The sequence below is a fragment of the Salmo trutta genome, chromosome 38 (genome assembly GCF_901001165.1).
Source record: "Salmo trutta chromosome 38, fSalTru1.1, whole genome shotgun sequence".
NCBI classification, from domain to species: domain Eukaryota; kingdom Metazoa; phylum Chordata; class Actinopteri; order Salmoniformes; family Salmonidae; genus Salmo; species Salmo trutta.
In genome coordinates this window covers 779,481-794,568 of record NC_042994.1, presented here as the reverse complement: position 1 = coordinate 794,568, position 15,088 = coordinate 779,481, and the positions used below count along the sequence as shown (strand labels likewise).

The window sequence follows — 15,088 nt, the reverse complement described above, 5'->3', positions numbered from 1 at the left end:
TGGTATTACTTTCTCTATCAATATTCTTAACAATATACATTGGAATGATAAACAGTTTTATAGATGTATGTACAGTACATGTATGTCAAAAAATATATATTATTCAAAAATGAAACTGTCTAATACATCTAAAACACTTAGTCTAATTATCGTTTCAGGAATTGATCAGTTACATTTTGTTTCAGGTGTTCGGGGTGAGAGTTGTATGAATGTGACTTACACCCATCAGAGTATCTGTGCTTTGAAAGGGTCAACAGTGGACATATCATGCTTTTACACACATCCCAGTTGGCATAACGTCACAGAAGTATCCTGGTTCAACAAATGGGAGTCTGGTGTAACTAAAGACCTGAGCCAGGACCCAGAGTATGCAAGTCGTGTGGAATACCATCGACAAACAGACAAGGACTCCATCCTGAGAATCACAGACCTGAGAGAGAGTGACTCAACTGAGTACAAGTTCAGATTTACAACTAATGAGGCAAGATGGGGGTACAGCTTCCCTGGAACAACTCTGACTGTCACAGGTAACACTGCATAGCACATTATAAAGTTTTGAAGACTCACAACGTTAATAATTAACACCAATTCTGAACCATGTACTCTTTTTTTGCTCTCCTTTCATTCAGGTTTTCAGGTGAAGGTGACTGGTGGACATCAGGATAAGACACTGACCTGTATCACCACCTGTACTCTGACTGACAACCCCACCTACATCTGGTACAAGAACGGACAACATCTAGATGAGAGCACCTCCCCCCAGTACAAATACTCAGCCTCCAGTAACTATGAAGACAGCTACTCCTGTGCTGTAAAAGGCCATGAGGATATCCACTCTCCTGCAGTTTGTGATTGTTTATTTATTAAGGGACAGATCGAAATGTACTTGTGCACGGGACAGGACTGGTCTCCAAAGTTTAAAATATTTTCACATGACCATCCCCTTGTACTGTAAAATAAATTGAACACCATCCCCCTCATAGAATTAACTCAAAATGATGTTTACTGCCACAAATAAAAAGAACTGTAGCGGCCCTGCATTAATACACGTGAATACCGACCTAGTCACTTCAGCATGCTTTTGTGGCATGGACGATGCCACGCAGGGCTACGGGTCAGAAGTTTGAGTGCTCGCGACCATCACAAACAAGCTCGCCCTGCCTGCCTGTTCCATTACACTACGATCATATACAAAATATATGCAACAAATTTTCCACCAACAGGTTTCTGTGCCAATGCATCGCACAACCAATAAACAAAGCATTCCAACTTCGGGCACATCAATGTCATGGTTTGCGTTTTCAACACCACAATAAATAGACAATGTAAATCTGGACAAACAGAGAATACATCCCTCCCTACCTTGTAGTCTTACCCATTATTGAAGGCTTGGCTTGACAATCTCTGAATGTCATTAAACTTTTTGGTGTTTTGTAACAAATGTCTCTTTCCATTCATCAAATGGCTGCTGCAAGGTTTGGATTGATTTACTGATTGATTTCATTTGTCAGTTAAAAAAAATACGTATATACATAATATTTTTTTAAGTGAACAGGATTGCACAGGTAAGTCAGGGACGTATTTCCATTGTGGTCCCTATGTTTTACATAAATACATATACAATTATACTGAACAAAAATATAAATACAATGTGCAACAATTTCATCCATTTTACTGAGTTAGGGTTCAAATAAGGAAATCAGTCAATTGAAATAAATTCATTAGGCCCTAATCTATGAATTTCACATGACTGGGCAGGATCGCAGCCATGGGTGGGCTTTGGAGGGCATAGCCCCAACCACTGGGGAGCCAGATCCAGCCAATCAGACTGAGGTTTTCCTAACAAAAGGGCTTTATTTTAGACAGAAATACTCCTCCCTTTCATCAGCTGTCCAGGTGTCTGTTCTCAGATGATGCCGCATGTGACGAAGCCGGATGTGGAGGTCCTGGGCTGGCGTGGTTACAAGTGTTCTGTAGTTGCGAGGCCGGTTGGACGTACTGCCAAATTCTCTTAAACAACATTGGCAGAGAAATTTAAATTACATTTTCTGGCTACAGCTCTGGTGGACATTCCTGCAATCAGCATTCCAATTGCACGCTCCTTCAAAACTTGAGACATCTGTGGCATTGTGTTGTGTTACAAAAATGCTAATTTTAGAGTGGCCTTTAATTGTCCTTAGAACAAGGTGCAGCTGTATAATGATCGTGCTGTTTAATTAACCTTTTTATGGATAGGGGGCAGTATTGTCACTTTCGGATGAAATACGTGCCCGTATTAAACTGCCTCCTACACAAACTCAGAAGCTAGGATATGCATATTATTAGTACATTTGGATAGAAAACACTCTAAAGTCTGGGCAAGATCGCAGCCATGAGTGGGCTTTGGAGGGCATAGGCCCACCCACTGGGGAGCCAGATCCAGCCAATCAGACTGAGGTTTTCCTAACAAAAGGGCTTTATTTTAGACAGAAATACTCCTCCGTTTCATCAGCTGTCCAGGTGTCTGTTCTCCATCCACCTGACATGTGTGGCAAATGAAGAAGCTGATTAACTTCTATGGGCTACGTGGGACGATGTTCAAAAGCCGAGGACAGGAGTGGTAGAGGGTAATGATTCTTAACTGTGATGTCATTGAGTCCATGGTAGTCAATACATGGACGCAGGGTCTTGTCCTTCTTTTACACAAAGATGAACCCTGCGCCAGCAGGGGAGGCAGAAGGACGGATTCTCACAGCAGCCAGAGAGTCCTCAATGTACTCCTCCATGGCCTTGGTCTCAGGGCCAGACAGGGAATATAGCCCCCTATGAGGTGGTGTGGTGCTCGGGAGAAGGTCAATACCGCAATCGTAGGAGGAAGGGAAGGGGCACGAGCCTTCCTGAAAACCTCCAGGAGGTCCTGGTACCCACTGGAATGGCGGAGAAATCTGAGTCTTTACCAGAGCCCACAGGAGGACCTCCCGGGGCAAGCTGTTCCGCCTTAAGGCAATGTGAGTGTCAGAACGTGCTCCAGACTAGGATAGAAGCAGTGGTCCAGTTGTGCCTCTGGAGCCATAAAAATCCCAAAACAACAGGAACATGGGGAGATTCAATAAGAAGAAACCTTACGGACTCACTGTGATTGCCCAACACACACAGGTTATTAATAGGAACCGTACAGTGAGTGACCCTGCCAATGGAGCGTCCGTCCATTGCACTGGCTAAGTAGGGAACGGAGAGGAGTTGTGTGGAGATACCCAGCTCATATACCAGAGTAGCGTCCATGAAGCGCTCATCAAATCAAATCAAAGAATACAACAGGTGTAGACCTTACAGTGAAATGCTTACTTACAGACTCTAACCAATAGTGTGAAAAAAAGGTGTGAGTGTGTATGTGTGTGTGTGTGTGTGTGTGTGTGTGTGTGTGTGTGTGTGTGTGTGTGTGTGTGTGTGTGTGTGTGTGTGTGTGTGTGTGTGTGTGTGTGTGTGTGTGTGTGTGTGTGTTTGTGTAGGTAAGTAAAGAAATAAAACAACAGTAAAAATACATTTGAAAATAAGAGTAGCAAGGCTATATACAGACACCGGTTAGTCAGGCTTATTGAGGTAGTATGTACATGTAGGTATGGTTAAAGTGACTATGCATAAATGATGAACAGAGATTAGCAGTAGCGTAAAAAGAGGGGTTGGCGGGTGGTAGGACACAATGCAGATAGCCTGGTTAGCCAATGTGCGGGAGTGCTGGTTGGTCGTGCCAATTGAGGTAGAATGTACATGAATGTATAGTTAAAGTGACTATGCATATAAGATAAACAGAGAGTAGCAGCAGCGTAAAAGAGGGGTTGGGGGGGGCACACAATGCAAATAGTCCGGGTAAACATTTGGTTACCTGTTCTGGAGTCTTATGGCTTGGGGGTAAAAACTCTTGAGAAGCCTTTTTGTCAGCCCCAGAGTCAATGAGCACCAGGAGAGATTTAGACCGGTCAACCCACAGCAGGATAACATGGAAAGGGATACGACTAAAAGGAGCCGAAACCCTCACAGCATGGCCCACCATTGTACTCGTACCTAACCAATGAGTCTGGTCTTTACATGACAGTTGGATTTGTAATGCCCTGTAGCACCACAATGCAGGCAACTGTTGGAGTTAAGCCTGCATAAACTCTACAACATTCGCAGAGTACGACCCTGCCTCACACAGGAAGCGGCGTATATCCTAATCCAGGCACTTGTCATCTCCCGTCTGGATTACTGCAACTCGCTGTTGGCTGGGCTCCCTGCCTGTACCATTAAACCCCTACAACTCATCCAGAACGCCGCAGCCCGTCTGGTGTTCAACCTTCCCAAGTTCTCTCACGTCACCCCGCTCCTCCGCTCTCTCCACTGGCTTCCAGTTGAAGCTCGCATCCGCTACAAGACCATGGTGCTTGCCTACGGAGCTGTGAGGGGATCGGCACCTCCGTACCTTCAGGCTCTGATCAGGCCCTACACCCAAACAAGGGCATCGCATTCATCCACCTCTGGCCTGCTGGCCCCCCTAACTGTGAGGAAGCACAGTTCCCGCTCAGCCCAGTCAAAACTGTTCGCTGCTCTGGCACCCCTATGGTGGAACAAGCTCCCTCACGATGCCAGGACACCTGAAACCCCACCTCTTTAAGGAATACCTGGGATAGGATAGGATAAAGTAATCCTTCTAACCCCCCCCTACCCCCCCCCAAACAAAAAGATATAGATGTACTATTGTAAAGTGGTTGTTCCACTGGATATCATAAGGTGAATGCACCAATTTGTAAGTCGCTCTGGATAAGAGCGTCTGCTAAATGAGTTAAATGTAAATGTAATGCAGGCGTCGGGCAGCCGTGGATGAATGAGCAGCCGTGGATGAACGAGTGGAGCCAAGAACAGACTACCTCTCCCTCCTGCATTCCCGTAGGCACCCATTGATCCTTATGGTTAAAGCTATGAGGGAGTCGAGGTCTAGGGGTAACTCCCGAGCTGAGAGCTCGTCTTTAACCTCCTCCGATAAGACATGAAGAAAGGTATCGAACAGAGACTCTGGGTTTCAGGCACTCTCGGTGGCCAATGTGCGAAAGTCTACTGTGTAGTCTGCCACACTGCGGGGGTCTTGACGTAATCGAAGTAGCTTTCGGCCGCCTCTCTCCCGGAAACTGGAGAATCAAACACCTTCCTCACCTCTGCAATGAAATCCTCCAGACGAAGGCAAATTACGGATTGTTGCTCCCAAACCGCCGTTAGTCAGGTGAGCACCCTTCCAGACATTAGCGTTATCAGATACGCTATTTTCAAACAATCCGAAGGGAACGAAGACGGCTGCAGCTCGAAGATGAGAGAGCACTGGGAAAGAAACGCCCGGCAGGTTCCAGGATCCCCAGCATAGCGCTCCGGAGGAAGTAAGCGGATTCTCGGGAAGCCGGGGTAGGCTGTACAAAATCACCACTTGGAGGGGGATTACTGTGCGTCCGGGAGGTCTCCGTTGTGGCATGCTGCTTGATAGATAGTCCACGGAGTTGCTCCAGTAATGTTTTGCAACCCTGGTCATGGCTTCCCGCCAGTGTATGGAGTCCTTCCATAAGGTTCTGGAGTAGCTCCTCATGTCTTCCAATGGTGGCTCCATGCATAGAGACAGTGTTGTGGAGCTGGTCCGAGTCTGCTGGGTGCCAGACAACATGACAAGGAAGATTTCAATTTACCGGACATTTTATGGATGTTGGCCTAATGAGCAACATTCACATATCCTTAGAAACAGCCTATAAAAAATTGTAAAAAGATAAGCATTTTATTGTTAGATTATAGGAGTAAATCTGGTAGGCCAGAAACAGTCTTACTCACCTCAAGTTCATTTGTCGGAGTCAGTAGGAGCGCCGGGGTGCACTGCATTCAGTAGCTGAAACTTAATAACAGCCACAAAACACCAGACCTTCACAAATGGTTATAAACTTTATTAGGATAATATCAAAAGTAATTCAAGCCATTGCTTACAGGGAAAATACGAATAGAAGAGTCAATGTAAACCAGGGAAAAATTGCACTACCCTCTCCTGTGCACACCAAAAAAAACACACAACCCACCTCAAAGCAAAATAAATTGTTTGACAACTCTCCCCCAGTAAATTTCAATCTGTCCCTAATACATAATTGTACAACTGTAACTATTTAACTGTGTTGGTTTCACTATGTAATATTAGAACTGTTAGCATTTCTAGAAATAACTGAGAATACAATCCAGTTGACCTCTTGTTATGTCACTGTGTTTCAGGTGTTCAGGGTCAGGACTGCAGCAGAGTGACTTACACCAAGAGGAGAATCTGTGTCTTGAAGGGGTCAACAGTGGACATATCCTGTACTTATGTTGGTTATGATACAGTCACATCATCACTTTGGTTTAGTCCTAAACGGAGTGCTAGTTGGACAAATAAGTTGACACCTGAGGACCTAACCAGAGACCCAGGGTATGCAGGTCGTGTGGAGTACGCTGGAAGAGAGAGTGGAACATACAAAGGTCCCTTCACCCTGAGAATCACAGACCTGAGAGAGGAGGACTCAGCTGAGTATCGCTTCACTTTTAAAACATACAACTTTGAATGGGGTCATAGTTTCCCAGGAACAACTCTGACTGTCACAGGTAATACTACACTGTATGATACAACTGTATATCATATTGAATTACAGGAGAAAAAAAATGAACCATCCTGTTAACACAGAGGTGTATGTGGTTTTATACATATTGTTTCAGGTCTGCAGGTGAAGGTGACTCCTGCTGCAGAGGGACAGAAGACACTGACCTGTAGCACCAACTGTACTCTGACTGACAACCCCACCTACATCTGGTATAAGAACGGACAACGTCTAGATGAGCCCACTTCCCAACAATACTCTAGTAATACCCTAGTAGTCTTGCGTCATTCTGCGGACAGTTACTCCTGTGCTGTAGAAGACCATGAGACTCTCCACTCTCCTGCAGTGTGTGAGTATGAAATAAACTATTATTCCACTTAGAAATAATCAATAATTTAAGGTCAATGAGAAGGGTATTACTGCTTAATCTATAAATATTCATCATTACATAGAAAATACAGACAATGTCATAGATGTATGCATGTCTATACGTATCTCCAAATGTATTCTTGTTCATGTTTTTTGTAAGTGATAGTTTTAGATAGTCCTCTGACTTTAGATATAATTTATTGTTGACATGACGTCATTTGAGGAAGTATACAATAGTCCTAACCCTCTGACAAATTCTGCTTTACTAGATGCTCCAAAGAACACCTCAGTGTCAGTCAGGCCCTCTGGTGAAATAGTGGAGGGCAGTTCAGTGACTCTGACCTGCAGCAGTGATGCCAACCCACCTGTGGATATATACACCTGGTACAAGAAGAATGGAGCTTCACTGACAGGATCTGAAAACACCTTCCTCATCACCAACATTAACTCTGAGGACAGTGGAGAATACTACTGTGAGGCTGAGAGTATATATGGGAGTCTCAACTCTTCTTCTGTGTCTGTGGACATTAAGTGTAAATACACCTAACCTTCTCTTCTTTTGATCAGAGAATCACACATATTTAAAGTAATACTTTATTTATTTCAATCATAAGTCCAAGTTCCATGATGGTCCTCATGTAAAGCACCTTGTATGAACAATGTGTTACATATTGTCCACCAGATGGCCCAAAGAATACCTCAGTGTCAGTCAGTCCCTCTGGTGAAATAGTGGAGGGCAGTTCAGTGACTCTGACCTGCAGCAGTGATGCCAACCCACCTGTGGACAAATACTCCTGGTACAAGAAGAATTTAACCTCACCAAAAGCATCAGGACAGAGTTACAGTATCACTAACATCATCTCTGAGGACAGAGGAGAATATTACTGTGAGGCTGAGAATACAATAGCATCTAAGAACTCTACAGCTCTGATGATCATTGTAGCAGGTAAAGTTTCATCTTTAATACCTCAATACAAAATTACTTTCCAAGAAATATCTTAATAATTATACTTAGGATTATTACACTTTTGTTTATAACTACAGGTTGGCTTATAAACTCCCCAAGTATTAACAAGTATTATATTGATATTCTATTTTATTATTATAATAATATTCAGTTCATTAGAACATGCTGTGTACTCATACCATCCATATTTTATTATAGGGAAACAAACCTCAGTTATGACTGCAGCTGTAGGAATCATAGTGGTTGTTCTGGTTCTCATCCTCTGTCTCTCTGGACTCATGTGGTTCAGGTGAGTTTTTTGGTTGTTTATTATTTCACTTTAGAAGATTAATTAATTCATTAATTCATTAATTCATTAATTCATTAATTCATTCATTCATTCATTTGTTTACAAAACAGGAAGAAGGCCTTCAATACCACCTCTGACACAAAAGGCACAGCAGACGGTGGACAGGTGAGTCTGTTGGAATCAGAATATGACTGTGATTAATGTGTATGCTTTGTGGAACATTTCCACTACTCATGTTGTCTGTCCCCTCTCTCCATCAGGGAGACTCTAGTCCAGTGTATGACAACATCTCAGGCATGGCCATGAACCCTACTGCAGCACAGACAGCAGCCACAGACGACCAGGATGATGTTCACTACACCAGCGTCCACTTCTTTCGCTCCAAAAACCAGGAAGTGCCTCAGCCCCAGAAAGAGGATGAGGATGTCCAGTACTCTGCTCTGAAATTCAACCTCCCAGTGCTGCCATCTGGTGAGCATATTCTGCATTAAGGTCATTGATATGCTGCAGTTAATTGTAGATGTCATCAATAAGCAAAACAGTTGACCCTTACACGGAACCCAAACCTGCTGTGCGGGTGCGCGTGCGCCATCGTGCGCTATCGTGCATACATTTATTTTGTCCCCTACACCAAACACGATCAGGACACGCAGGTTAAAATATCAAAACAAACTCTGAACCAATTACATTAATTTGGGACAGGTCGAAAAGCATTAAACATGTATGGAAATGTAGCTAGCTAGCTTGCTTTTGCTAGCTAATTTGTCATTGGATATAAACATTGAGTTGCTATTTTACCTGAAATGCACAAGGTCCTCTACTCCGACAATTAATCCACACATAAAACGGCCAACTGAATCGTTTCTAGTCATCTCTCCTCCTTCCAGGCTTTTTCATCTTTGAACTTATAGAGTGATCTGCATCTAAACTTTCATAGTATTGCCACGACGACCGGCAAAACAGTTTGTCTCTCAATCACCCACGTGGGTATAACCAATGAGGAGATGGCACGTGGGTACCTGCTTCTATGAACCAATGAGGAGATGGGAGAGGCAGGACTTGCAGCGCGATCTGCGTCAGAAATAGAAAGGAGTTCTATTCTAGCCCTTGGCATCGCAGACGTCGTTGGCAGCGTGCGAGCAGTGTGGGTGCAATAATTGAATAACGTATATTTCTACATTTATTTTGCGACGCTTGCGCACCCGACGTGTCCGGTCTGCATGTAAGTGACCACTATGAACCCAAACTATGAACCCAAAAATGGACATCTTAATACAATTACTATGACATGTCTATAATGAGGGAGTGATGTGATGATGGTTTTGAGGAACTGTTCTTCTGTTCCAAATGGCACCATATTCCCTATTTAGTGCACTACTTTAGACAGAGCCCTATAGGGTGCCACCATTTGGGACGCTGTCTTTGTTTCATTTTTGTTTCTCTCTCTTCAGCAGCACAAGCAGCTGAGGAGGACTCCTCTGTTCTCTACAGTACAGTCAACAAACCCTGAACCAAGAAGACCCGAACACAACAAACCCAGAAAGAAGACCTGAACAGAACACGTTTGACAAAAACCTTGTATATCTGGACCTGTAAATTTAAACAAGTAATATGTGTAATGCCTGTGGAGGTGTGGAATATTGACCATTATAAACCAGGTGGTTTGAGCCATGAATGCTGATTAGCTGAAAGGCGTGGTATACCAGACCGTATACATGGATATTTAAATTTGTATTTACTGGTCTAAGTACATTGGTAACCAGTTTAAAATAAGGCACCTCTGGGTTTGTTGTATGTGGCCATATACCACGGCTAAGGGCTGTATCCAAGCACTCCGCGTTGCGTTGTGCATAAGAACAGCCCTTAGCCGTGTTATATTGGCCATATACCACACCTCCTCTGGCCTTATTGCTTAAGTTTATAATAGCAATAAGGCAATTCTGGTGCTTGTGGTATATGACCAACATACTGTTCCACGGCTTATTTTAAACTGGTTAACAAAATAAATAGAACAGTAAACAAGTATTTTTACGTCATACCCGTGGTATATTGTCTGATATAAAAAATAGACTTCTGAAATGCTGTTTCAGCCAATCAGCATCCAGGAACCAAACTACCCAGTTTATAATAGTGTATAATAATATATGCCATCCTGTAGACACTTTTATTCAAATTCACTGTTATTACAGTCATGTTTGAATACACATTTCGTATGGGAAGTCCCAGCAGGAATGGAACCAATGCATCATGCTGTACCAACTGAGCCACAGGACTACTCTATTGAAACTTAGAGTAGGAGTTCTGATCTCAGGTCAGTTATGACTTTGAAACAATGATGAATAAGACAGGGACTTAACATTTTTTTAAATATATTTTTCATTTGAAAAATGTTGTATTTCTGACGTCGGCAACCTTGAGTTCCAGTAAAATTTTACAGTGCATTCGTAAAGTATTCAGACCCCTTGACTTTTTCCACGTTTTGTGATGAGACAAGCTTATTCTCAAATTGATGAAGTTGTTTTCTTTCCTCATCAATCTCCACACAAAACCCAATAATGATGAAGCAAAAAAGGTTTTTAGAAAATTTTGCAAATGCATAAATACAACAAACTGCAATATCACATTTACATAAGTATTCAGACCCTTTAATCAGTACTTTGTCGAAGCGCCTTTGCCAGCGATTACAGCCTTGAGTCTTCTTGGATATGATGCTACAAGATTGGCACAGATGTATTTAGGGAGTTTCTCCCATTCTTATCTGCAGATTCTCTTAAGCTTGGTCATGTTCAAATCAAATCAAATCAAATGTATTTATATAGCCCTTCTTACATCAGCTGATATCACAAAGTGCTGTACACAGATATTTTCAGGTCTCTCCAGAGATGTTCGATCAGGTTCAAGTCTGGGCTCTGGCTGGGCCACTCAAGGACATTCAGAGATTTCTCCCGAAAGCCACTCCTGCGTTGTCTTGACTGTGTGCTTAGGGTCCTTGTCCTATTGGAAGGTTGAACCTTCGCCCCAGTCTGAGGTCCTGAGCCCTCTTGAGCTGGTTTTCATCAAGGATCTCTCTGTACTTTTCTCTGTTCATCTTTCCCTCTATCCTGACTAGTCTCCCAGTCCCTGCCACTGGAAAACATCCCCACAGCATGACGCTGCCACCACCGTGCTTCACCGTAGGGATGGTGCCAGGTTTCCTTCAGACGTGACGCTTGGCATTCAGGCCAAAGAGTTTAATATTGGTTTCATCAGACCAGATAATCTAGTTTATCATGGTCTGAGAGTCTTTAGGTGCCTTTTGGCAAACTCCAAGCAAGCTTTCTGTAACGGCTGTCGTCGGAAGAAGACCAAGGTGCAGCGGAGTTAGTGTTCATCATAAAAGGTTTTAATGATCAACGAATACTATACAAAAGAAACCAAAAAACGACTAGCAACAGTTCTGTAAGGAACACACTAAACAGAAAACAATTACCCACAAAACCCAAAGGAAAAACATGCTCCTTATGTGTGACTCCCAATCAGCAACAACGAGCTTCAGCTGTGCCTGATTGGGAGCCACACACGGCCCAAAACAAAGAAATACAAAAACATAGAGAAAGGAACATAGAACGCCCACCCAATGTAACACCCTGGCCTAACCAAAATAAAGAACAAAAAAAACCCTCTCTATGGCCAGGGCGTAACACTTTCATGTGCCATTTACTGAGGAGTGGCTTCCGTCTGGCCACTCTACCATAACCTCTTACATCTAGACATTCCGCTAGCGGAACACCTGCTCCAATATCCAATGATGGGCGAAATACAAAGTCCTCGAAAATCCGAAAACTTCAATTTTTCAAACATATGACTATTTTACACCATTTTAAAGACAAGACTCTCCTTTATCTAACCACACTGTCCGATTTCAAAAAGGCTTTACAGCGAAAGCAAAACATTAGATTATGTCAGCAGAGTACCCAGCCAGAAATAATCAGACACCCATTTTTCAAACTAGCATATAATGTCACAAAAAAACAAAACCACAGCTAAATGTAGCACTAACCTTTGATGATTTTCATCAGATGACACTCCTAGGACATTATGTTATACAATACATGCATGTTTTGTTCAATCAAGTTCATATTTATATCAAAAAACAGCTTTTTACATTAGCATGTGACGTTCAGAACTAGCATTCCCACCGAACACTTCCGGTGAATTTACTAAATTACTCACGATAAACGTTCACAAAAAACATAACAATTATTTTAAGAATTATAGATACAGAACTCCTTTATGCAATCGCGGTGTCCGATTTTAAAATAGCTTTTCGGTGAAAGCACATTTTGCAATACAATAACAAATGTTGGTTTGGTTCCAAATAATCCATAGTTATATCCAAATAGCGGCGTTTTGTTAGTGCGTTCAAGACACTATCCGAAGGGTAAAGAAGGGTGACGCGCCCGGCGCATTTCGTTACAAAAAATTTCAAAATATTCCATTACCGTACTTCGAAGCATGTCAAACGCTGTTTAAAATACATTTTTATGCGATTTTTCTCGTAAAAAAAGTCATAATATTCCGACCGGGAAACCCTGTTTTCGTTCAAAGACGAAAAAATAAAAACATGGAGTCGTCTCGTGCACGCGCCTCAGTCTCATTGTTCTCAGATCGACCACTATCCAAATGCGCTACTGTTTTTCAGCCATGGCCTGCAAAGTCATCATTCAACGTTCTGGCGCCTTCTGAGAGCCTATGGGAGCGTTAGAAAATGTCACATTACAGCAGAGATCCCCTGTTTTGGATAGAGATGATCAAGAAGGCCAAGAAATGGTCAGAGAGGGCGCTTCCTGTTTGGAATCTTCTCAGGTTTTGGCCTGCCAAATGAGTTCTGTTATACTCACAGACACCATTCAAACAGTTTTAGAAACTTTGGAGTGTTTTCTATCCAAAGCTAATAATTATATGCATATTCTAGTTTCTGGGCAGGAGTAATAATCAGATTAAATTGGGTACGTTTTTTATCCGGCCGTGAAAATACTGCCCCTTAGCCATAAGAGGTTAATTAACCTCTACGGGCTAGGGGGCAGTATTGAGAATTTTGGAAAAAATATGTGCCCATTTTTAACTGCCTCCTACACCAACTCAGAAGCTAGAATATGCATATTATTGTTCAGGTTTGGATAGAAAACACCCTAAAGTTTCTAAAACTGTTTGAATGGTGTCTGTGAGTATAACAGAACTCCTATGGCAGGCAAAAACCTGAGAAGGTTTCATGCAGGAAGTACCCTGTCTGAAAAGGTGTTGTTGTTCTTGCTTCTGTTTATTGAAGAGTCAGGATCTTAGCTGTAACGTGACAATTCCTAGGGCTCCAATAGGCTCTCAGAACCCGGGAAAAACCTGAACGATGACGAGGCAACCTCAGGCTGAAACACAGAATCCCCTTTTCCAAGTGGCCCATCAGAGGACAATGGAATTAGGCGCGTGTCCAATTCGACCCCGTGCAGTATTTTCCTTCGGCTGTTTAGCTAATTGCAGATTCCCGGTCGGAATATTATCGCTTTTTTACGATAATAATTGCATAAAAATTGATTTTAACCTGTTTGGGCTAGGGGGCAGTATTGAGAATTTTGGAAAAAATATGTGCCCATTTTTAACTGCCTCCTACACCAACTCAGAAGCTAGAATATGCATATTATTGTTCAGGTTTGGATAGAAAACACCCTAAAGTTTCTAAAACTGTTTGAATGGTGTCTGTGAGTATAACAGAACTCCTATGGCAGGCAAAAACCTGACAAGGTTTCATGCAGGAAGTGGCCTGTCTGACAAGGAGTCGTGCGTCTTGCATCTGTTTATTGAAAAGTAAGGATCTTAGCTGTAACGTGACAATTCCTAGGGCTCCAATAGGCTCTCAGAACCCGGGAAAAACCTGAAGGATGACGAGGCGGCCTCTGGCTGAAACAGATTATCGCCTTTGGTAAGTGGCCGATCAGAGGACCATTGAATGAGGCGCGTGCACGATTCGCCCCCGTGGAGAAATTTCATTCGGCTGTTTAGGCTCATTGCAGATTCCCGGTCGGAATATTATCGCTTTTCTACGAGATAAATGGCATAAAAATTGGTTTTAAACAGCGGTTGACATGCTTCGAAGTAGGGTAATGGAATATTTAGACATTTTTTGTCACGCCATGCGCCATGCTCGTGACCGTGATGTAGCATTCTGATAGTGTCTAGAACTCACGAACAAAACGTCGCTGTTTGGATATAACGATGGATTATTTGGGACCAAACCTACATTTGTTATTGAAGTAGAAGTCCTGGCAGTGTATTCTGACGAAGAACAGGAAAGGTAAGAACATTTTTCTTATAGGAAATGTGATTTTGGTGAAGGCTGAACTGGGTGGGTGTCTAAATAGCTAGCCCGTGATGCCGGGCTATGTACTTAGAATATTGCAAAATGTGCTTCATCCGAAAAGCTATTTTAAAATCGGACATATCGAGTGCATAGAGGAGTTCTGTATCTATAATTCTTAAAATAATTGTTATGCTTTTTGTGAACGTTTATCGTGAGTAATTTAGCAAACTGTTAGTAAATTCCCCGGAAGTTTGCGGGGGGTATGCTTTTTCTGAACGTCACATGCTAATGTAAAAACGTATAAGTTATACTTATTTTCCTGTCGTTCCTTGCGACTCTTGACTTTATCAATATATCTTTCGCACACGTAACTAATTATCTTTTTCCATTATTAACCTAGAATTTGGAGAATAATTATTATGACACATTGATTCTATCTCACGCGTAGAAGAACTACTTAGTCTTTCTCGCGACTCTCGACTTTATCAATATATCCTCTATGTGTAACAACAGCCATTATTTTC

At 42.5% G+C, this 15,088-nt stretch overlaps 1 protein-coding gene across 6 annotated transcripts in view; it reads left to right on the top strand.

Moving 5' to 3' along the window:
• LOC115178712 (uncharacterized) overlaps positions 1-15,088 on the top strand; it is a 361,651-nt gene that overhangs the window by 156,150 nt on the left and 190,413 nt on the right. For 5 of the 6 annotated variants that reach the window (XM_029739987.1, XM_029739988.1, XM_029739985.1 and 2 more), the window contains exons 7-12: positions 186-527; positions 630-848; positions 6,250-6,615; positions 6,727-6,957; positions 7,247-7,510; positions 7,660-7,923. In XM_029739987.1, the coding sequence (XP_029595847.1) occupies positions 186-527; positions 630-848; positions 6,250-6,615; positions 6,727-6,957; positions 7,247-7,510; positions 7,660-7,923 (1,686 nt within the window). Of the gene's footprint in view, positions 1-185; positions 528-629; positions 849-6,249; positions 6,616-6,726; positions 6,958-7,246; positions 7,511-7,659; positions 7,924-8,142; positions 8,234-15,088 lie in introns of all 6 variants that reach the window. The other variant, XM_029739990.1, reaches the window with a different exon arrangement.